The sequence below is a fragment of the Nelumbo lutea genome, chromosome 4 (assembly GCF_056320005.1).
Source record: "Nelumbo lutea isolate HS-2025 chromosome 4, American lotus-T2T, whole genome shotgun sequence".
NCBI lineage: Eukaryota > Viridiplantae > Streptophyta > Magnoliopsida > Proteales > Nelumbonaceae > Nelumbo > Nelumbo lutea.
Window position 1 is genome coordinate 91,388,406 of NC_142687.1, and position 25,512 is coordinate 91,413,917.

The 25,512-nt window shown below is 39.6% G+C and overlaps 1 protein-coding gene across 6 annotated transcripts in view; it reads right to left on the reverse strand.

The window, feature by feature from the left end:
- Window positions 1-25,512, reverse strand: part of LOC148861776 (hyperosmolality-gated Ca2+ permeable channel 1.7-like) — a 146,029-nt gene that overhangs the window by 60,990 nt on the left and 59,527 nt on the right. For all 6 annotated transcript variants that reach the window (XM_088941679.1, XM_088941677.1, XM_088941675.1 and 3 more), the window contains one exon: window positions 15,644-15,984. In XM_088941679.1, the coding sequence (XP_088797805.1) occupies window positions 15,644-15,984 (341 nt within the window). The remainder of the gene's footprint in view (window positions 1-15,643; window positions 15,985-25,512) is intronic.

Below are 25,512 nucleotides of genomic sequence, written 5' to 3' on the forward strand. Positions count from 1 at the left end.
CTTGCTTTCTCTTTCATACTTTGTCTATCTCTCTTCTGTTGCTTCTAACCCCATTCCTAGGTCTGTCTCAGAAGCTCTTGGGATTCCAGAATGGAGAGATTCCATGGAAACCGAAATGGATGCTCTACATGCAAATGGTACTTGGGAGGTGGTGGATTTGCCTGAAGGAAAGGATCCGGTTGGGTGCAAGTGGGTTTTCACCATTAAATACAGGGCTGATGGAACTATTGAGAGGTACAAGGCTAGGCTTGTTGCAAAAGGCTATACACAGACATATGGGATTGACTACCTGGAGACTTTTGCCCCTGTTGCCAAGATGACATCTGTGAGGGTTCTTTTATCTCTAGCAGCTCACTTTGATTGGCCTCTCTATCAGTTGGATGTAAAGAATGCATTTCTGAATGGTGACTTACATGAGGAAGTCTACATGTGTCTTCCCCCCGGGATGTATGGGAAAGATATGCAAGGAAAGGTATGCAGATTGAAGAAATCTCTTTATGGTCTTAAACAATCTCCTAGAGCCTGGTTTGAGTGATTTAGAGCTGCACTTGTTAAATTCGGCTATGTTCAGACACAGTCGGATCATACTCTGTTTGTGAAGAAAAGTATATCTTTGGCAGAGTATCTCATTGTGTCTGTTGATGACATTATAGTGACTGGTGATGATGCCTCAGGCATTCTGGCTCTTAAGTCTTTCCTCTGTACAGAATTTGAGATTAAGGATCTGGGGGAGTTAAGATACTTCCTTGGCATAGAAGTTGCCAGATCTAAGGATGGGATCCTTATTTCCCAAAGGAAATATGTTCTTGATTTATTGTCTGAAACTGGAAAACTGAGTGCAAGACCAGCTGCAACTCCCATTGATATGAGTCACAAACTTTCAGCTACAGATGGAACTCTATTGGAAGACAAAGGGGTTTTTCAGAGACTTCTTGGGAAGCTTCTGTACCTGTGCATGACTAGACCAGATATTGCGTATGCTGTCAGCTGCATTAGCCAATTCATGCATGCTCCTAGAGATACTCATATGGCAGCAGCAGAACGGATTTTGTGCTATCTGAAAGGCTCTCCAGGGAAAGGAATCCTATTTACCAAGCATGACCACTTGAAACTTGAAGCCTATACTGATGCTGATTGGGCTGGAAATATGGATGACAAAAGATCTACTTCAGGATATTGCAGTCTGGTGGCTGGTAATGTTGTCTCTTGGAGGAGTAAGAAACAATCTGTTGTGGCTAGATCTTCTGCAGAAGCAGAGTATAGGGCCATGGCACATGGGGTCTCGGAATTGTTGTGGCTAAGGTCCTTAATGGAAGAACTTGGGATTGATCATGACAAACCCATGATGTTGTACTGTGATAATCAGGCTGCCATCAACATTGCTCACAACCCGGTACAACATGATCGAACCAAACATATTGAAGTTGATAGACATTTTATTCGAGAAAGAGTCTCCTCTGGAGAAGTGTGCCTTCCATTCGTTACCTCTAAAGGACAATTGGCAGACTTTCTTACCAAAGGCATCTCCAAGGCAAGACTTCATCATGACACTGGCAAGCTGGGCATGATTGACATTTATGCTCAGCTTGAGGGGGAGTGTAGAGAAGATGGGCCGAATGGCCCATAGGCTGTTACTGTATATTATCTTTATGTTCTTCTCTGTAATGGGCCTTATTCTGGGCCCATACTCTTTTATGTTCCTCTTTTGTAATTTCTTGTCCAACTAAGGACCTCTTTTGTAATTACTAAAAGATTAACTTAATAAAAGTGTATTAGAGAGTTAGAGGGAGGTTAAGTTCGAACTCCTCATCCTCTAACCTTTCTTGCCGCAGCTCTCTCTTCTTCTCTAATCCTCTCTTGCTAGTTTTCTTTGTTTCAAACACAGTCCCTACTTCTAGGACTGTTTTTCAACTGTAGCCAAGGGATACACTCAAGTGTATGGAGTTGACTACGATGAGACATTTGCTCCAGTAGCTAAGATGAACTCAATTCGAGTTCTTCTACCATTAGCTGCTAATTTTGACTGGGAATTGCATCAACTAGACATTAAGAACACCTTTTTAAATGGTGACCTAGAGGAGGAGATATACATGGTTCAACCGCCGGGATTCTGTGCCAAGGGAAGTGAAAAGAAGGTGTGTAAGCTAAGAAAGTCTATCTATGGATTGAAACAATCTCCCAGGGCTTGGTTCAGTAAGTTTCATATGGTGGTTCAGCAAGTAGGGTTCAAGAAATGTCAGTCTGATCACACACTCTTTGTGAAGAGATGTCAGGAACAAGTTGTTGTTTTGATAATGTATGTGGATGATATCATCATTACAGGAAATTGGAGTTCCGAAATACAACAATTGAAACAATTCCTTGCGTCTAAATTTGAAGTGAAAGATCTAGGCCCTCTAAAGTATTTTCTTGGAATTGAAGTTGCCCGCTCCAAAAAAGGTATCTTCATTTCTCAAAGTAAGTACACTCTTGATCTGTTACAAGACACAGGCAAGTTAGGTGCAAGGCCAGCAGATACTCCTATGGATGTTGATCATAAATTGGGTAACTGTGATGGTGAACCTCTGAAAGATGTAAAACAGTTCCAAAGGTTAGTGGGGAAGTTGATTTATTTGCCCATGACTCGTCCAGACATTGCCTATTCAGTTAGGGTCCTGAGCCAATTCATGCACTCTCCTAAGAAACCTCACTTTGAGGTAGTAGAGATAGTTCTTAGATACTTAAAAAAGTATCCAGGAACAGGTATACTATTCAGTAAGCATAATCATTTAAAAGTGGAAGTCTTTATAGATGCTGATTGGGCAGGTGCGGTGGATGACAAAAAGTCCACAAGTGGGTATTGCACATTTGTGGAAGGAAACCTAGTGACCTGGAAAAGCAAGAAACAAAGTGTGGTAGCAAGGTCAAGTGCTGAAGCGAAGTATAGGGCTATGGCACATGGGGTGGCTGAAGTTCTTTGGCTTAAAAATCTTCTAGGGGAGCTTGCTGTTCACAATCCTATGTCTCTTTATTGTGACAACAAGGCAGCCATTAACATCGCCAACAATCATGTCCTACATGAGAGGACCAAGCACATTGAAGTGGACAAATACTTCATAAGGGAAAAATTGGAAAGGGAATTTGCATTCCTTATGTCAACTCCAAGGAACAACTTGTTGATGTCCTCACAAAAGGACTTCCATACTCGAGGCACAATGAGTTGTGTGACAACTTGGGCATAATAGACATATATAGCCCAACTTGAGGGGGAGTGTTGTGAATCTTATTTATTGGTTCTATGTTAGTATGTTGTTAGTATGTTGTTTGGTTCTGTGTTAGTATGTTGTCAGCCTAGTCTATCTAGGTGTTGATAGCTAGCTTCTTTTTTTTTTCTTGTTAGTTGTTTGTTATTAGGAACTACCAGGGGCATTCTTGTAACTTCAGTTCTTATTACATTAAGTGAATATAAATAAGAAGCTAGGAACGACCGGCCTAGAGTTTTTGAGTCTCAATCGACTCTCTCTTCTCTTCTCCTCTACGTTCTCTTCTCCTCTTTCTTCTCTTGTCTCTCTCGTCTCTCTCAGGAAGGAACACAGTCCCTATTGAGGAAGGCATTCTTCACATCCATTTGATATAAAGACCAAGAGTAATGGGCAACAAGAGACATGATCACACGAATAGAGTTCATTTTAGCAACTTTGGCAAAGGTTTCCAGATAATCAATGCCATAAGTTTGTGTATATCCTTTGGTTACAAGTCGAGCTTTGTACCTCTCAATTGAGCCATCTTTAATAGTGTAGACCCACTTACACCCAACAGGAGTCTTATCCTTAGGACAAGGAACAACCTCCCAACTCCGGTTCTTTATCAAGGCCTCCATGTCTTGGTTCATAGCTTCCTTCCAGTGAGGGGACTGCATTGCCTCTATAACACTGCAAGGGATGGAAACAGAAGAGATGGCAGAAATATAGGCACAATAGGAAGGTGAGAGAGCATAATAAGACACATAGTTACTAATAGGATACTTGTTACATGTCCTCCTCCATTTTCGAATGGCAATAGGAAGTTCAAGGTCAAGGCCAATAATAGAATTATCAGGATGTTCAATATTACCTGAGTCTAGGAGATCAGATTTTGATGGGCTTTCTACTTCAAGAACCACCCTCTTACTGCGCCTGATGAAAAGCTATTGTCAGGACCGAGGCTGAAACACAGGAGAAGGAGGAAGAAGAGAAGTAATACCATTGTTACAAGGAAGAGAGGGAGGAGAAGGAGGAACAAAAGAGATAGGGATAGGAAGGCAGAAGGGAGTCCGATCTTCACTTGCATTCTGCCCCCGAAGAGGACGACGGGATGACTGGAAAAAAGAGAACTCCAAAAAGGTAACATCCTTAGAGTAACCAAGGAAGACACATTTAACTCAATTAGGATCAAACTTACGCCAGGAAGGACTCATATCATGAACAAAACAAATACAACAAAAGATTTTAAGGGGGAGATTGAAAAGAGGTTCATCAAGAAAGAGAAGTTGATGAGGAGACTGAAGATTAAGGGTCCTTAAAGGAAGTTTGTTGATGAGATACACAAATCTCTCAACAACATTACCCAAGAAACAGGTGGGAACATGAGTCTGAAATAGTAAATTCTGAGCAACTTCAACCACATGCCTATTCTTCCTTTCAGCTACCCCATTTTGTTGTGGAGTATGACTACATGAACTCTGGTGAATAACGCCTCGATCTTCAAGAAATCTATGCAAATGATGTTCAAAGTATTCCTTGGCATTGTCAAATCTTATTATCTTAACTCTTTTCTCAAATTGTGTCTCTATCATATTCATAAAGTTTTGAACCACCATAGGAACTTCATCTCGACTTTTCATCAAGTAGAGCCATGTATACCAACTGTAGTCATCAATGAAGAGGATGAAGTATTTATACCCACCCATGCAAGGGATAGCATATGAGCCCCAAACATCAATATGAATCAAATGAAAAGCAACATGACTTCTTTTACTACTCGCAAAATATGTGGTTCGACATTGTTTTGATAGATGACAAACTTCACATTCAAAATTCAATTTTCACACTGAGTCAAATAAGTTTGGAAACAAAAGTTCTACAGAATTGAAAGACATGACCAAGACAACAATGCCATAATTTCAAAAGACTCATTTTCTCATTTGAACAAGACTCAGTCTAGCTCAATAACCCATGCTTTGAAGGTCCATCAAAGAGGTAGACTCCATCAGCTTCATGCCCACTTCTAATCATCTTCCCCGTGCTCAGGTCCTAAAAAACACAATGGGTAGGAAAAAATGTCACTGAGCAATTATGGGATTTTGTAAGAAAACTAACAGACAACAAACTTTAATGTAATTAGGGCACATGAAGAATTGATTCAAGAGAAAGGTTATGAGTGAGTTTGACTTCACCCTAACCCGAAATAGGAGTCTAAGATCCATCAACAACAATAATCTTGCCCTTCCCTAGGGTTAAATTATATGAGGTAAAATGTGAAGGCATCAATCATATGGGCACTGGCCCCAAAGTCTACAATCCAAGGACTAAAAGATGTGGAACAAGAAAGTGCAGTACCTGCCTTGGCATATGAACTAGATGGATTACCAAGTCCAGAACCAGATGAAGAGGATGTACCACCCTTTTCCAACAGCAACAGTATATTCCTGAGTTTGTCCATTACATCAAAGGAGTCCCTTCCTCCTGGTTTTGTATTTTTCTAGTTTTAAGTGAGGATTGAGCTTCCAACACTTTTCCTTAGTATGTCTTGGCTTCTTGCAATAATCACAAACCACATCCTCAACCTTCTCAATAATAGGGTGCTTACTAGTATTTTGCTTGGATTGAGATGACATAAAGTCAGAGTGATCAATCATAGGAGGTTGCATCATGGCTGTCCTACTCTCTTCCCCTTGTACAAGGGAGTACACAGAAGCAAGAGTGACAATGCCGGCATTAAGAATATGTTGCCTAGTAAAATCAAACTCTGGATTCAAGCCAACCAAGAAATCAAAGGCTATTCTCTTCTATATACTTTCGATATTACTCACCATCTTCAGGGTCCTTCCATACAAGAGTCTCCAGGTGATCCATTTCTTCCCAGATAAAATGTAGAGAAGAGAAATACATAGCCACAAATCTCTCCCCCTAATGAATACTACAAGCTTCCCTCCGAAGCTAGTACACTCTAGCAATATTGTTAACTTGGGAATAATTGGCAACAACTCTATCCCAAATATCTTTGGCCAATGGAAGAAACATGTAGTTTCGAGCAATATGAGGTTGCATTGAGCAAATCAACCATCTTCAGGGTCCTTCCATACAAGAGTCTTCAGGTGATCCATTTCTTCCCAGATAAAATGTAGAGAAGAGAAATATATAGCCACAAATCTCTCCCCCTAACGCATACTGCAAGCTTCCCTCCGAAGCTAGTACATTCTAGCAATATTGTTAACTTGGGAATAATTGGCAACAACTCTATCCCAAATATCTTTGGCCATTGGAAGAAACATGTAGTTTCGAGCAATATGAGGTTGCATTGAGCAAATCAACCATGACATTACAAGGGAGTTATCCTGTTCCAACTTTGCATATTTTGGATCATCTAGATTTGGCTTCACCTCCTTTCCTGTGATGTATCCTAGTTTACCTCTCCCAGTAATGGTAAGCTTAGCAGATTAAGACCACTCTAAAAAGTTGGTTCTATCAAGTTTAACAGTAGTTATCATACCACTGGAAATGTCTAAACTTCCCAGGAACACACTGGAAACCATCTGTACATCCTTAGATGATTCTATAATCTATCAAAATGCTTTTGCGCCAACCAAAAGGCGCCCCAAATACTTAACCACAGCTAAGGACCCAAGAAACTAGGCCACCACATAGTTAAGAGGCAAAAAAAGGCCAAAATACTAAGTTGGCGCCAAAATAGAGGGAGAAGAAAATCTCCCAAAAATTGTCTAGGGCGTAGAAAAATACGGGACCATTTCATGTTAAGCCCAAGGAAAAAAACAGCCTGAATGGTCTAGGCTTGCAACAGAAAAACTGATTAAACAAAGTGTATAAGGCTCGACATCAAATCTGGATTTTTTTGCGATTTTCTGCTTGAAAAATCTACTAAAATCATAGAAGTTGTAGAAGAGATGGGCCGAATGGCCCATAGACTGTCATTTCATGTTATGTTATGTTTCTCTTTGTTATGGGCCTTATTCTGGGCCCATACTCTGTAATGTTCTGTTTTTTGTATTTTTCTGCCCACTCAAGGGCCTCTCTGTAATTTATCAAAAAATTAACACCTTAATAAAATGTTTAGAGTGTTAGAGTGAGGTAATGTTCGAACCTCTCGTTCTCTAACACTCATTGCAGCAGCTCTCTCTCTTCTTCCTCTCTTGTTTGCTGTTTTGCTGTTTTGCATCTAATCTCAAATAGTTCCATACATCAAGTGAACTGTTTTTCAACTTGGTATCAGAGCAGGTCGTTGCTTGGCGTGTCCCTCATGTGGTTCTAGTTCAGCCAACTGCCTGAGGAGGTTCTAGGGCTGAATGTTTACAGTCATTCGCCTGGTTCTTGGAGGTCATTGGAGGGTGCCCAAGTTTCTATACACTTGGAGAAGGGTTCGGTGACCAGGAGGAATCAGAGAGCAAGTTTTTCAGCCTGATTTGAAATCAGAGAAAAGGGATTTCGAAGCTAGCTCAGAGAGCAAAGTGTTTGGCCTGGTTTGAAGTTCAAACCAGTGATACTGTAAGTTGTTTTCTCAGTTCTTTGCTGAGTTATTTTTGTTATTTGGGAGGACTGTTAAAGCATTCAAAGCACACCTCCATTCGGCCCACTGTTGCTGGACTGATTTCTGGGTTATTCTGGAAGTGTGGTTCGGTTGTTATTGGGCTTCCAAACTGCTGAAAAACTGATCTAAATTAAGTGGTACAAGCCTCTACTTTAGTTCAGCTGCTTCTTGGACCTAGACAAAGTGTTCTTGAAGTGATTTCTGTTTGTTAACAGTGAAGTGTTGACTGTTGCATACATAGTGTTTGTAAAAAGTCCTCTTAGGTACTGTGGACTGCTTTCTTTGTTCTCCTTGGAAAATTATTGTTGGGAACCAAGAATACATATTGTTTGGAGGCCTGCTGATTGTTCCTTGAAGGCTGAATCAGGGTTTCTTCTCTTTGAAAGTGCTGCCACCGAACTTGGTTCTCACGGCTGTCAGTTCTGAACTGAGTTTGTGTGTTGCCGTGTTTGCTATTGTTTCAACTCAATCTGAGTTCTTTGAAATCAGATCACCTTTAAAGGCTTGTCGAAACCCTAATTGAAGCTGTTACATAATGGACTTCTCAGAAATTGAGAACAAGAGCACTGCTGAATATGGACATAATTCGGGAACTACAACTGATTCCCTGTTGGCTGTAGCTACAGTTAAATTGGATGGAACCAATTATTTGGCCTGGTCACAATCCGTAAAAATTCATATTTGCAATAGAGGAAAGTGGGGGTTTATCTCTAGGAGCAAGAAAGCTCCCCCAGAGGAGGATCCCTCTTATGAGAAATGGGTGCAGGAGAATTACACAGTGATTGGGTGGCTTGTGAACTCAATGCAGCCACAGATTAGCCAACATTACCTGTGGATGAACTCGGCTAAAGAAATTTGGGATAGTGTTGCATAAACTTACTCCTAGAAGTTGAATGTTGCCAGAGCCAACAAACTGAGAAGTGTTGTGAATAATCTAAGGCAGGGGGAAAAGTCACTTGCAGCATACTTCTCAACCCTAAAATCTCTATGGCAAGAGATTGATTTGATAGAGGCTGTGACATGGGATACCCCCAAGGATGCTGAAACATACAGGAAATTGGTTGAAAGGAATAGGGTCTTTGAGTTCTTGACAAGGCTGAACTTTGAATATGACATTACAAAGCAAAACATCTTGTCCAAGGAAGATGTTTCATTGTCACAAGCATATACTTTGGTCAGCAGTGAAGAAAGTAGGAGGCAAGTGCAGGTTCAAGGCAGGAGTTCACAATGGCACAGGAAGGAAGGAGGTGGTGTGTGAATATTGTAAGAAGCCGAAACACACAAAGGACAAGTGCTGTAAATTAAATCCCAATCTTGTACCTATCAGATTCCAGAAGAAGAATGATAGTAGAAAGACAGGAAGTGCACATGCAGCCACAAGCACAGATACAGAGGTGAGTCTATCGGTGCACAGTTGGCAGCCATGAAAGCTGAATATGAGAAGTTTGGAAAGATGATCAGCCAGCTTGAAGGTGTAACTTCATCATCCAACCCTTCTGGAAGTCCAGCCACCACTGAATTTGCTCACTCAGGTATAAGGGCTTCTGCTAACCATGCATCCACCTCAAGTAATCACAAAACCCCTTGGATCATAGACTCAGGTGCTTCTGATCACATGACCAACCTTTCCACTTTGTTTGTTTCAGTTGAAAAACAATTCACTTGATGTATGGAACTGTTTGAGATTAGATGCAAAACAGCAAAACAACAAACAAGAGAGGAAGAGAAGAGAGAGAGCTGTTGCAATGAGTGTTAGAGAGTGAGAGGTTCGAACATTACCTCACTCTAACACTCTAAACATTTTATTAAGGTGTTAATCTTTGATAAATTACAGAGAGGCCCTTGAGTGGGCAGAAAAATACAAAAAATAGAACATTACAGAGTATGGGCCCAGAATAAGGCCCATAACAAAGAGAAACATAACATAACATGAAATGATAGTCTATGGGCCATTCGACCTATCTCCTCTACAATCCCTCTCAAGCTAAGCATAGATGTTAATCATGCCCAGCTTGCCAGTGTCATGATGAAGCCTTGCCTTGGAAATGCCCTTGGTGAGAAAATCTGCCAATTATCCTTCAGAAGTAATGAATGGAAGACACACTTCACCGGAGGAGACTCTTTCTCGAATAAAGTGTCGATCAACTTCTGTGCTATCTGAAAGGCATAGATGTTACTCATATGGCAACAGCAGAACGAATTTTGTGCTATCTGAAAGGCTCTCCAGGAAAAGAAAATCTATTTACCAAGCATGGTCATCTGAAACTTGAAGCCTATACTGATGCCGATTGGCTGGAATATTGATGATAGAAGATCTACTTCAGGGTATTGCAGTCTGGTGGCTGGTAATGTTGTCTCTTGGAGGAGTAAGAAACAATCTGTTGTGGCCCAATCCTCCGCAGAAGCAGAATATAGAGCCATGGCACATGGAGTCTCGGAATTGTTGTGGCTAAGGTCCTTAATGGAAGAACTTGGGATTGATCATGACAAACCCATGATGTTGTACTGTGATAATCAAGTTGCCATCAACATTGCTCACAACCCGATACAACATGATCGAACCAAACATATTGAAGTTGATCGACACTTTATTCGAGAAAGAGTCTCCTCCATTGAAGTTTCTCTTCCATTCATTACTTCTAAAGGACAATTGGCAAATTTTCTCACCAAGGGCATTTCCAAGGCAAGGCTTCATCATGACACTAGCAAGCTGGGCATGATTAACATCTATGCTCAGCTTGAGGGGGAGTGTAGATGAGATGGGCCGAACGGCCCATAGACTGTCATTTCATGTTATGTTATGTTTCTCTTTGTTATGGACCTTATTCTGGGCCCATACTCTGTAATGTTCTATTTTTTGTATCTTTCTGCCCACTCAAGGGCCTCTCTGTAATTTATCAAAGATTAACACCTTAATAAAATGTTTAGAGTGTTAGAGTGAGGTAATGTTTGAACCTCTCACTCTCTAACACTCATTGCAGCAGCTCTCTCTCTTCTCTTCCTTTCTTGTTTGCTGTTTTGCTATTTTGCATCTAATCTCAAACAGTTCCATACATCAAGTGAACTGTTTTTTCAACTAAAGCTTCGAACAAAGACAAGAATCATACCAAAAATCTTCTAAAACCAGGGCGGATCAAACCATATATGATTCATGTACTGCCGCTGACACTTGTATGGACTGCTGACATCATTTGGCGACGGTTTGACGTTAGCAGTTCATCTCGTGAATGAGAGTCAGCAAGAAAGGTATTCCCAAGTGCCTTTACCCGCTCTGATACCAAGTTGGAAACTAGTATTGTAAATCTAGGGTTTGTGTGAGAAAGAAAGAGAGAAAGAAGAAGAAGTTGAGGAATGTGCCGAGTGGTGTGTTTTTGTTACTGTTCACACCCTCAAAAGGCACTTTATATTTTGAAACAAGAAATTACAAAGAGATCCTACTTGGGCACCCAAATACAAAAAGAGTACAAAGGTAAGAGGTAAAGATTAAAAACACCCTTGCCTAATCTTTCTCAACAACTTTAACAAACTCTACGAAAATTGATTGCCCTTACAACTATCCATTCCAAACCTACACACAAAATTTCTTTCAAAGTTTCTAACCCTAGAACCATTTTCCTCAATTCAAAGCCATTAAACCCTAAGATCCTTCCTAATTTAAACAATCTCTACCTTTAGTATTAAAATACTAAACCCTATTCTATTCTTGCCTCCTAGAGTTACTAGGTTATTCTATCCCCATATTAATTGGTACCACAGTTGCAAGTCCAACATCATTTGGTGGAAAAGCAGGCAATCCTACGTCTTTTTGGTATCAAAGCAAGTTGTCCTACATCAACAAGGATTGTGAAATGATGACCCCGAATGGATCAAAAATATCATCCTTTTGTTCCTAAAAGCAACGCATGGTAAAGAAGACATGGACTACATGCAACTTTACTTTTCTTTCTTCCTTATTTGTTTTTTTTTTCTTGTTTAAACATCATCATCATCCATGCTTTATCCCAACTATATGGGGTTGGCTACATAAATCCCGTTTCACCAATACGTTCTATTTAAAGCCATATCCTTTGTTAAATTATAACTTTATAAGTGCTTAAATCATTTCTTACTACTTCTACCCATGTCCGTTTTGGACTACCCTGAGCACTTCTAGACCCTTTAGTGTGCAACAATCACTTCTTCTAATTTTACCACTTATCGGATGTTCCCAAACCATTTCAATCTACTCTATCTCATTTTATCATCTATTGTAGTTACTCCTAGGTTCCTACAGATAACTTCATTTCTAGTCCTATCCTTTCTAGTTTTTCCACTCATCCATCTTAGCATTTGTGTTGCTCAATACTTTGCTCCATACAACATAGCTGCCCTCACAACTATTTTATAGAACTTTCCTTTGAATCTAAGTGTTATTTGCTTATCACATGAAGTCCAAATGTACCCTTCGTTTTTCCCATCCTGCTCTAATTCTTTGGGTGACATCCTCCTCAACCTCTCCCATTCTTATGACTTATTGAACCAGGATATTGGAAATGGTCACATTAAGTTATCTCTCAGTCTCCAATCCTAAGTGTATCTTGATTTACATGCCTATTATTACTAAATTTAAATGTCATATACTCTATTTTAGTCCTACTAATTTTAAAACCTCTTGTTTCTAAGGCATTTGTCCATAAGCTTAATTTTGCATTTAATCCTTCTTTAGTTTCATCAATTAAAACAATGTCATCCACAAACAACATACACCATCAAACTTCCTCCTAAATATGTATAGTCAATTCAGCTAGGGTAAGTGAAAATAGATAAGGGCTAAGTGCTGAACCTTGGTGAAGACCCATAGTAACGATAAAATTTTTTGTCTCCTACTGGTATTCTAACATTGATTGTTGCTCCCTCATACATATCCATAATTAGGTCTATATACCTATTTGGAATCCCTTTCTTTTCCAAGACCCACTATCTCTCTAGGAACTCTATTATATAGATCAATGAACACCATATAAAGATCTTCTTTCTTTTAACTTTTCTATCAATTGTCTCAAAGAAATATAGCTTCCACGGTTGATCTCCTTGGAATAAAGCCAAATTGGTTCTTTGATACACTTGTTTCAAGTCGTAATTTTTGCTTAATTATTCTCTCCTAAAGTTCCAGTGTGGTCCACAAGTTTAACCCTCTGATAGTTATTAGAACTTTGTCTATCACCTTTGTTCTTAAATATAGGCATAACACTATTGTTTCTCCAATCATTAGACATCATTAGCTTGGTCATCCATAACAAGCCTACCTCTCCCATACATTTCATCCTTCTATTGGTATTCCATCAGGTCCTAACACCATCCCGTCATCTCACTTGGTGCTTCTTTTACTTAAGTAGGTCTAACTCTACAAAGGTACATATTATTTTTAACACTACTAGTATTACTAGATTTTCCTCCATTAGCACTCTCTCCCTATTGTTCGTTTAATAATTTTTCAAAATGGTTTTTCCATCTTTGTTTGATTTCCTTACCTTTTACCAAGATTCTTTGATCATCTTTAATGGACCTAACATGGTTTAAATCTCTACCTTTCCTTTCTCTCATCTTTGCTAGTTTGTACATTCCTTTTTCTCCCTCTTTAGTGCCCAATTTATGGTAAATCTCATCATAAGCCTTACTTTTAACTTTATTCATGTTCTTTTTAACTTCCTTTCTTATGGTTTTATAATTTTTCCAATACTCTACATTTCTAGTTTTTTTCCTTTTTTATACCTGCTCGTTTTAATCTAATTATATTTTGAACTTCTTCATTCAACCACCAAGATTTTTTAGTACTTTGCCTCTTCCCTTTTATACTCCTAAGGCATCCTCTGTTACTTTCTTTATATTACCTGCCATTTCAAGCCAAATCTCATTAACCTTTCCATCTAAATTCCAATTCCCTTCTATTATCAATATATTTCTAAATTTAGCTAGCTTTTATCATTTCAGGTTTTCCCACCTAATTCTTGGATGCCTATTTTCTTCCCTATTTCTCTTCTATTTCCTAATGCGCGCATCTACCACCGCTAGTCTATGTTATGTTGCTTTGCTTTCTGTAGGAATAACTTTGCAATCTTTACACGCCATTCAATTTGTTCTTCTTGTAAAGAAAAAATCTATTTTGATTTATGTTTTCCCACTTTTAAATGCTACTAAGTATTCATCATTCTTTTTGGAAACTTACCTCAACCAAAAACACGAGCTTTCTGTTTCTCAAAGTACACATGATAGCATTTAGTACATGACAGGGTGAAAAGTTCACCCTTTTGTGGGTCATGACACCTTTTCCCAAAAGTAATATGTTGAGATCTAGTCTTAAAATCAATGTTGTAATGCGGACCATATAGAATCAGAAAGCTTATTGGGTCACAAATCGAATGGTTTGATTGTGAGTCATGTAAAATTCCAACAAAGATAATTTCATGAAAACCCCAAGTTTCAAATATCATCTTTTACATGAAAAAGAAACATAGGACAAGCTTCCACTACTGTAATAGAGATATGAAATAAGATTGATAAGGATGTAGTTATAAAAAAGAAAAGCTTGTTTGTTGTTACATAGCAGATCAGAAGTAAAAAAAAAAAATCTCATTTAGAATTCTCTTTTTATTTTATTTTATTTTTTTTGTGGATTAAGATTTAATGCTTCATCCATGTTTCAGCTTGCAAGAAAGTGGTTAGTACTTAGTTTTCCCTTGTTTAAAGAAGAATAGAAAAACAATGTGGTTTTGGCTTTAATGCCTTTTCATGAATGGAACTTTATTAAATTTCAGAAGCTTTGTGGAAAGATAAATTAGTTTATTTTGTATTAACCATTGTTTTAAAAACCGGATCAAACCGACTGGTCAGACCGGTTGACCAAGGAACCAGTCATAGGTTTGAGTCCGGTTTTGGACTCCAAAACCGTCTGATCCGGGTTTGGACCAGACAGTTGGACCATTTGACCTGGGAACCAGTGGCCAAAATGGTTCCATTTCTGGTCTGGTTTTCAAAACCATGGTATTAACTAGTATATGCATAGACTAAAGTTTATTCAAGAATGCTCTTCTATACCATATTCTATTATAAATGAAACTTCGATTTTCTCTAATTTTGACCTTTGGAAAGTTTATACATATATTCCAAAAATACAGCAAAATTTCAGTATATTCTTTTTTTGTCTAAAATTCTCCCACCCAAGTTTCTAGAGTTATTGTGGTTGTATCAATCTCCAAAAAAAAAAACAAAACTTGAATATGACAATAACAACTTGGTGATAAGACCTGTTTTCCTGTTATCTAGCAAAGGATGAAACCTAGGTCGTAATTCTATATAGATGAATGGTTGTTAAGACGATGTCATTATAATTGTAGAGATAATGGGCCGAATGGGCCTTAGCTTCTTTGTTTTTCTTACGTTATGTCTATGACTTGTATTAGTAGGTAGTGGGCCTAAGTTATGGGCTTATTTTCTCTTTTTTTTTTATTGTTTTTTATTATTGTCTTTAGTGATGGGCACCCTACCAAGGAGCACTCATGTAATCATCCTTATATTTTACAACAAAAGAATAAAAGAGATCACTAGGGGCTGAAGAGAGGTTTTGAACTGCTCTCTCTTCTTCCTCCATCACTTCTCTCTCTTCAATCTCCTTCCTTTCTCCTGTTTCTTTCTTTTAATTCAAATTATTGCAGGTGTGATTTACAACTATAATGTATTATAACCACAATAAATTATAAGTGACAAGAAATTTTGCCTCGTAAGCATGGTGCAAATTAGGCATTTACAAGCAGAAAGCTTACTTACAAAATAACTACAAAAACTGAAAGGAAAAATGCAATAAAAAATGTATGAGTTAACTTACCTTTTAATTAATGGCCTTAAGAAAGGCACAACCTTCTGGATCGCTTCAATGTTTGCTAGGGATTGGACAAATGCAATAGGAATCATAAAGAAGAATGTAAGGAGAAAAAGCATAACAGCCATAATCAATCTTCGGATAATCCGTTGAAAATATGGTATTAAAAGATTATCCCAATAGACATCGCGAGGCTCAGGAGCCCACTCTGTCAACCAAATAATTGCATTACTTGATTGTTGAGTTTGAGCACAAACAGCTGCCCCCCATCGTGTTTTGAATGAAACAAATGCTGCTGGAATTATAGACTTAGGGTCACTTATAACCCTTTTCCTTTCTGCAGCTTCCTGGACAAAGGATTATTTAGTTATGCAGAAGGATGGACAAAGAAAGAAAATATTCTAATAGCAGAAGAATGCATATTTGAAAGAGTCTTTTGGATAGTCAATCAAAAAGAATTTTTAGGAACAGTACTAAAATTAATAAACCGATCAACAAATAGATGTCTAAAATATCTACAATGTCTTTTTTTCAGATAAGTCAAATTTTATTATCAGAAAAGAAATTTGTATTAATATATTTAGAAAATTCAGAGAAGAATGTTAATAGGCCATCCCACCAGCCCATAGTACATCAAATTACAACTATGCCCAAATTTTATTAACCAATAACTAAAATCTTTACAAGCATCTCTCTGAGAGGCACAAGATGCTACCTCTCCCAAGTAAATTACATATTACGTTTCAGCCCAGTTCAAACAATTTCTATTCACCCCTTGATTAGCTAAAGCATCCACAATTCCATTAGCTGATCTCCTCAAACCAAGCTCGTGGGGATTGCTTGATGCCATAAAAGGATTTCTTTAACTTGCACACCTTGCCCTGCATTTCCTTACCAAACATGCCTGGAGAAAGTAGTTGCAGAAACTAGGGTTTCAAGAGAGAGAGAGAAAGAAGAGAAGAGAAGAAGAGGAAGGAAAGGAAGAAGAGAGTAATGTGTCGAGAGGTGTGTGTTGTTCACTATTCACACCCTCAAAAGTTTATAATTTGAAAAATAATAATTACAAGAAGGCCTCTATCTGGGAGCCCCAATACTAAGAGAATATAAGAAAGGAGAAAAAGACCAAAAACACCCATGTCTAACCATTCTCAACACTCCCCCTCAAGCTGAGCATATATGTCAAGCATTCCCAGCTTGGCAAGGTTCTTAGCAAACTTTAGATGGTCAACACCTTTAGTGAGGCAATCAGCTAGTTGGTCTTCTGACCTTACAAAAGGAAGGCAAATCTCTCCCAAGGTTTAAGATGTCGATGTCAATTGAAATGTCGCTCACCCAAATAAAGAACATATGTCAAAATATCGGAAATGTCGAATGGAAATACTGTAAAAAGTATAGACATTGGGGAAATATTGTGAGATATATGGAAATATGCATTAATATTTTGTGAAATGACAAAAGAAACATAATTACACCTTTCTAGATTATTATCATATTGCAAACCATCATAGAAAGCCAAGAAACTAATATTAAGAATAAAGTGATGAACAACGAAGTTGTCCTATAGATTTCAACCATCATAGAAAGCCAAACCTGAAGTTGCTTTCCATGCTTCATATACTGGTCTCCTCAATAGTTTCTTCATCCTTTGAACTCTCTTCACCAAGACTAATCCAACCTGAATAAAAAACTTCATCTTTTTCTTTATCTCGAACATACCTCGGGTTTGGCTTCTTTGGGCTGGTGCAATAAGAAACCAGCCTTGGCTTCCAAACCCAAACTTCTTTCCATTCGGCTGATTTCTATGAACTAGCCGTCAAGGCTTTATCTTGGGACAATGAAAGAGTGTTACCCTGCTTTGGCAATGATCGACTCTTTTTACTGATCATGTGACCACATAAATGGTCACAAGGCTTCATCTTGGACGGCCCTGCTCCTGTTGTAAACCGTATGGGCCAAGCCCATTACCAACATCATTTAAGGTGTCATCCCCCTCGCTATGTTTGGTTTCATGGGCATTTATTGGAAAAATGCCACCACATCAGCACCACATAGGCGTTGGCATATATTGTGCATGAAACCACTGTTTGGTTTCAACGCTTATCAAATAAACACTGAAAAACAGAAATGCTTTGGTTTATGTGCATTAGGAATTGGGGGAAACATCAAATTCTTGTTTCCCCCTGTGAATAAACCCTAGTTGATTCTAGGTCAAAGTAGAGAAGAAGAAATAAGAAAGAAAAGAGAAAGAAGAAGAAGAAGGAGAGAAGAAGAGTGTTCGGCCATACTAGAAGAGAGAATGTGTAAAAATCACTCTCCTAGCCGACCCACTTGAATTTTATTCATAAAACTTAGAGTTACAAGAAAGACAATTTTGTCCCTCATAGAAGATGTGACACATAACTTAAACTCAGATACAATAGACCTTTCACTTTCAAGAAGATACACTAGAATGACCAAAATACCCCTGACTCGAGCATTCTAACACTCCCCCTCAAGCTGGAGAGTATATATCATATAGTCCCAGCTTGTTACAAATGTAATCTATTCTTCCCCGAGACAATCCTTTTGTGAAGAGATCGGCCCACTGATTTCTTGAGCTCACATGAGATGTAGTTATTACCCCACTTATCACTTTCTCTCTCACAAAGTGACAATCCACCTCATATGCTTAGTTCTTTCATGGAAGACGGGATTGGATGAGATGTGAACAGCAGCTTGGTTATCACAGTATAGTTTCATGGGTTTGTCAATTGAGAAACCCATCTCCTGTAGTAAGTTCTTCAGTCATACTAGTTCACATGTGGTATGGGCCATAGCCCTGTACTCTGCTTCTGCACTACTTCTTGCCACCACTGTTTGCTTCTTGCTCTTCTAAGTTACAAGATTGCCACTCAGGAAGGTACAATACCCTATGGTTGATCTCTTGTCTGATATAGAGCCAGCCCAGTCGGCATCTGTGTACCCTACTATCTCAAGAGTTCCTCCCTTTTGGTATAACAAACCACGACATGGAGCACCTTTAGGTAGCTAACGATTCTCAGAACAACTTCCCAATGAGGAACCCGGGGATGTTGCATAAACTGACTCACCACACTCATAGCAAATGATATATCTGGTCGGGTAATGGTCAAGTAGTTCAAATTTCCCACCAACCTTTTGTATCTTCCAGGATCATCAAACTCTTCACCTGCATCCACACTTAACTTGGCATTGAGTTCCATAGGAGTCTCTGCTAGTTTAGCACTTAACAACCCTGTTTCTTCAAGTAGATCAAGAACATATTTTCTCTGACATAGGTTGATCCCCTGTTTTGACCTCGTAAACTCTATTCCTAGGAAATACTTTAGCTTCCCCAAATCTTTCGTATTGAAGTGGTCCTGTAAGAATTTTTTCAGCCTGTCAATTCCATTGCTTACACTTCCAGTTATGACAATATCATCCACATACACGACTAGCAAGATTTTCCCATCCTTTGAGTTATAGCTCAACACAGAATGATCAACCTGACATTGTTTCATCCCAAAGGCCTTCACCACTTCAATGAACCTGCCAAACCATGCACGTGGAGATTGTTTCAGTCCATAGATTGCCTTTTTGAACCTGCACACCTTACTAGCCTCCCCCAAAGCAAAAAACCCTGGTGGTTGCTCCATATACACCTCCTCAACAAGATCACCATGTAGGAAGGCATTTTTTATGTCAAGCTGTACGAAAGGCCAATCATACATAGCAGCTAATGAGATCAACACCCGAATTGAACCAATTTTAGCCACAGGAGAGAATGTCTCCATATAGTCCACACCATATAACTGAGAATAGCCCTTGGCCACTAACTGTGCCTTCAATCGTTCCACACTGCCATCAGGAAGATGCTTCATTGTATAGACCCATTTACACCCAAAAGTGTGCTTACCAGGAGGAAGGGTGGTGAGTTCCCACGTGTGATTATGTTGTAGAGCAGAGAGTTCTTCTTCCATGGCTTGCTGCCACCCTGGGGACGTAAGGGCTTCTTGTACAGTCTTGGGAATGGGAACCGATGAGGGTAATGATATAAACTTGCAATGAGAAGCAGAAAGGGGAGCAGTGGAAACATAGTCTGAAATGGGATGAGAAGTACAAGTACGTTTACCTTTCCGCAAAGCAATAGGGAGATCAAGATCTGAGGGAGAAGGAGCAGTAGCAGGATTTGTCGACAGGTGCTGAAGTGGAGGAGGGGCCGAAGCACTTCTGCGGGTATACACTTAATTGGCGGCCTCTCTATAGTAACGGGCATATGATGTGCATCTGCAGTAGGAATGGGAGCTACGGGAAGAGGGTCCACAACCGGTACAAGAAGAGGAACCACTGAGGGAGAAGAAGAGACCCCGGCATCTGAGAAAAATGGAACTGATTCAAAGAAGGTGACATCAGAGCACACAAAAGATTTATGAAATTTTGGGTAATAACACTTATACCCTTTCTGAGTCCTCGAGTAGCCAAAAAAAATACACTTCGTAGCTCGAGCATCTAGCTTGTCTACTCCAGGCCCCAAGTGTTGAACAAAACAAACACAGCCAAAGACTCTTGGGGTGAGAGGAAATGGAGACAAAGTGGGAAACAACACGGAGAAAGGGGACTGACTTCCAAGGATTGACATGGGCATCCGATTTATCAGAAAACAGGATGTAAGAACTGCATCACTCCAAAAATGCTTTGGGACATGCATAATGATCATCAAGGACCGAGCAGTTTCAAGAAGATGTCTATTTTTCCATTCAGCTATACCGATTTGTTGCGGGGTGTAGGCACAAGAAGTTTGATGAATTATTTCATGATGTTCTAGGTATTGCTGAAATGGTGAGGAGATGTATTCTTTGGCATTATCGAAGCGAAGTATTTTCATATGAACACCAAATTGAGTGTGTATTTCAGTATGAAATTTCTGAAAAATAGAGAACAATTCACTACGGTCTTTCATAAGATAGATACATGTCATCCTTGAAAAGTCATCAACAAAGATTACAAAATACTTAAACCCATTGTATGACACCACTTTAACTGGACCCCATACATCAGAATGAACTAAAGCAAAAGGACTTGAGGCACGACTATTAATTCTTGGACTAAATGAAACTCAATGATGTTTTCCCAACTGACATGACTCACAATCTAATGATGAAAGATGACTCAAGGAAGGAACTAGCAGCTTCAAAGCCATGAGAGAGGGATGACCAAGTCTGCAGTGCCATTGGAGAGGAGTAAGAGATGACTGAAAAGCCACTGGGGAGTCACCACCATCAAGGTAATACAAACCACCTGCTTCATACCCTCCACCAATCTTCTTCCCCGTCTTGAGACCCTGAAACACACAAGAAGAAGGATAGAAGGTTACAGAACAATTAAGGGACTTGGTTAATCTGCTAACAAACATAAGGTTAAAAGGGAACTTAGGAACATATAAAACAGATGCTAAAGACAAGGAGGAGAGATCAACATCACCAACACCACAAATAGGAGATGTAGAACCATTAGCAAGTGTAACTATCTGAGATGTGGAGGAGCGAGAAAGGGAAGAAAATACATCAAGAGTCCCAGACATATGGTCTGAGGCTCCGGAATCAATGATCCAGGGTGAGGCTTTGGAAGCTAAGCAAGTCATACCTGAATGGGCAAGTGTAGCTGTGTTCTGCTGAGATGTTTGAAGGAACTGCTCATATACTGCCCGTGGTACACTCACGATTTCCTGTCCGGAAGCACAAGTGGGTGTGGAGGGGGTTGGGGCAGTTTGTTGGCTTTCAGTAATTGTGCTACTACTCTTAGATGTAGCATGGTTAGCCCAAGTGTTGGGTGGACCACGCAAATCATAGCAGAAATTAACTGTGTGCCCCTCTAAGCCACAATGTCTACATTTTCTCTGAGCATTACTCCTTCCTTTTCCACGGCCTCCCCTTGACTCTCGGCCTCCAGTCCGGCCACTAGCCCGGTTAAACATGTGTCCACCACGGTTGCTTGGAGGGCCACTGTTGCCACCACCACTTCTACTTCCACGGCCACTCCCTTTAGTCACTACCAAACCAGATCTATCAGAGAAGGAAGAATGTTCCATTGGCTCAATGGATGTCCTCTTAAGACGGGCAAAAACTTCTTCAAGTGAGGGGAGAGCTGATCCCCCCAATATTTGTGCTTTGACAGGCTCATACTCAGCCTTCAAGCCCACAAGAAACCTAGTCACATCAAGTTGTTCACGTTGCTGTTGTTGGATCAGGACATCTGATGTTAGAGGGTGATACACATTTAGCTCATTGCGGATGTTCCTCAAACTTGCATAATACTCTTCTAAGCTTTGACTTCCTTGCTTCAAATTGAAGTACTCTTGGTATAACTGATATACCCTAATTGTGTTGTCTTATCCAAAGTACAACTTTTTAGCATGACCCCAGATCTCTTTGGTTGTATCTAGGAACATGAAGTTCACACTAATCTTTGGTTCCATGCTGTTCCAAAGCCATGTCATTATCTGTGCATCATCTTGTTCCCAATCACTGAACCCAGGGGAATCAGAGAGAGGTTTCTCCTCCCTCATATGTTTTACTTTCCTTTTGGCCTTCAAGAACACCTCCACAAATTTTGCCCATGGTACATAGTTCTCACCGTTCAACTTGATGGATGTCATTTGAACACTTAGACAATCTGGAGAAAGCATGATGCCGGTTTTGTTGTCATTCCCATTTACAGATGAAGCCATCTCAATTATTTCACCTTTGAATATACACCACAACCTCACACTCTTCACAAGACTTATCTCACTTATGATACCACCAACTCCACCTTCTTCAACTGCACATTACACACTACACTCTAAAGCCGAAATCATTCAGTCAACACATCAAACACTTGGACTGCACACTGCAGAACCATTTACCATCAACACACCACCGCTGAAATTACTTGGTCATTTCATCAAACACTTGTTCTTCATACAGCAGAACTGATTACACACAAGGTCTAGGGTTCACTTTTAAGCATTTAGAATCATAGATATGTCAGCCACCACAACACAACCATCACCACACCACTGCTGTCGTGGACATCAGCAGTCTACTACTCTTCTTTCAGCACACATGCGAGCAAGAAAACAAAGGAACATGACTGATATGTGTATCAGTTTCACCCAGCACCACAACAACTAACTTTTGAAGCACAAAAATTAGCATTCGTAGTCCATTTCTGAACACACGACAGCAGTGTCCATACCTGTATACGTCCAGCCCTCTTCGTACACTGAATAGAGGGTCTAGTATACCACTTCAACGACCACCACAGTACCGGCCAGAGGCATTCTCACCTCCAGGCCCTCAAAACGACAACTCCTTTTCAGCCCTTTATCGAGTCTTCAATCAGGTCAGCTATAGGATGATGAAACCTACTGTGAAGCTGGCGGCGAACCCAGGAAGAAGACAGCAGCAAGAAAACACGAGACTTTATGGCTCTGATACCATGTGAATAAACCCTAATTGATTCTAGGTCAAAGTATAGAAGAAGAAAGAAGAAAGAAAAGAGAAAAAGAAGAAGGAGAGAAGAAGAGTGTTCGGCCAAACTAGAAGAGAGAATGTGTAAAACATAACTTAAACTCAGATACAATAGACCTTTCACTTTCAAGAAGATACACCAAAATGACAAAAATACCCCTGACTCGAGCATTCTAACACCCCCAATGCCTGGGAATTTATTCAAACGAAATGCTTGAGGCACACTTTAAGCTGAGGTGGAAAGTAACTTTATGGGGTGCTACTTGTGTAAAGAGACTAGGCCGAATGGGTCCCAGTATCTTCTCTTGTAATATCTTTTCTTTTCTTGTTGGCTAATGGGCCTCTCTTCATGGGCTTGTTATTTCTTTTTGTTTAATCTCTTTATGTCACTGCCTAGCTGGCCGCCCACTTAAGGGCATACTTGTCATTACTCTAACATTAATTCTTAATAAAAAGGATTAGAGGAGAAAGGGAAGATAATTCTAATCTTCTTCTTCTTCCTTCCCTTTTCGCCATCTTCTTCTCTTGTACTGCTGCTCTTACTTCTCTTCTTCCTTTTTTTTCCCTCTAATCTTCAAATTTACACTTAATATTTGAGGACTGATTTACATCTTGGTATCAAAGCAGGTCTATTTCTTCCTTTTTTTCTTCTTCCTCTTTTCATATACACCCTTAGATTAAGAGAGTGTATGGAGAGATAGGTTCTCTATAGTTCAAAGGATCTCTAACCTAGTTGGTAGAGGGTTTGGAGAGTTTAAATCTGGTTGGATATTGCCAAGAAGTGGTGTAGTTCTATTGCTACCCAAAACCCTAGCCAATTAGAGATTTTCGAAGGTACAGGTAAAGGAGAAGCTTTGGGTGTGGCGCTCTGTGCTTGGGAGTGTCTTTTTGACTCCTAAAGGAGGGTGGTTCAGGTTTGGAAGAGATTGGGAAGCTCTGGTAGGAGTTGCTGCATCTTTTATCTTTCTCCCCAACAGCTGGGTGGAGTAACACCCTAGTTTTCAAGCATCTGGGTTCTGGCTTGACTTCAAGTAAGTTTATATAGATCAAATTTCTGGTTCTTTGATTTTCGTTTGATTAATGAAGCCATACAGAAATGAGTTCAAGCAAGTGCCGGTTTCCGGCCTTGGCTCGGTAGATTCCGTTTGGACTGGTGTGATCACAATCAAGCTAGATGGGACAAATTATCTTGCTTGAGCACAATCTATAAGAATTTATATCTGTAGTAGAGGAAAACTCGGGTATCTCACAGGTAGTAAAGTGAAACCCGAAGAGACAGACCCTGAATTTGAGAGATGGATGCAAGAGAACTATACTATCATAGGATGGTTGGTCAATTCTATGCAACCTCATATAAGTCAACATTACCTCTGGATGTTTTCGGCTAAGGAGATATGGGACAGTGTTACTGAGACCTATTCACAGAAGTTGAATCTAGCCAGAGTCTATAAGTTGAAAAGTGATGTGAAGAACCTAAGACTGGGGGAGAAGAGTGTAGCAATCTACTACTCTATACTGAAATCCCTATGGCAAGAAATTGATGTTATGGAGACAGTTGTATGGGAGAGTAAGAATGATGCTGAAATGTATAGGAAGTTGGTGGAGAGAAATAGGGTGTTTGAATTTCTCATTGGACTCAACCCTGAGTTTGACATCATTAGGCAAAATATCCTGGCCAGAGATGAGGTTACTCTTTCCCAGGCATACGCTATGATAAGCAGTGAGGAGAGTAGGCGGCAGGTTCAGTTGCAGGGTCCACCTACAGAATACTTTGCACATGTGAGAATAAAGCCAAAGGGTCCTACTGAGAAAAAGGAGCAGATATGTGAATATTGCAAGAAATCGAGGCATACAAAGGACACTTGCTGGAAGCTTCTTCTTGATAGGCCTAAGAATAACAACAGCTCTAAGAAGGGCAGTCAGGTAGGAAAGCCTAAGATAGCTAATGTTGCTACAGTACCTGAAGGATGAAATAAGGAGAATGAAGAAAAATCAACCATATAGCAGTTGGCAGCAATGAAGGCGGATTTTGAAAAGTATGGGAGTCTACTAAATCACTTGGAAGCTATTGTTTCTTCGTCTCACTCTTTCAACAACAACACATCATCTTCATCTGCATTTTCTCACTCAGGTATTCGTGCTTCTACAAATCATGCTTCAGTTTCAGGTAAACATGAAATCCCTTGGATTATTGATTCCAGTGCATCAGACCATATGATTAGCCTGTCTAATCTCTTCTGCTCATACCATCTCTCTGGCAAAGAGAAAATATCTCTTGCTAATGGGTCTCTTGCTCCTATCTCTGGTAAAGGAGATATAAAGACCTCTAACACCCTTTATTTATCCTTTGTCCTTCATGTCCCTAAA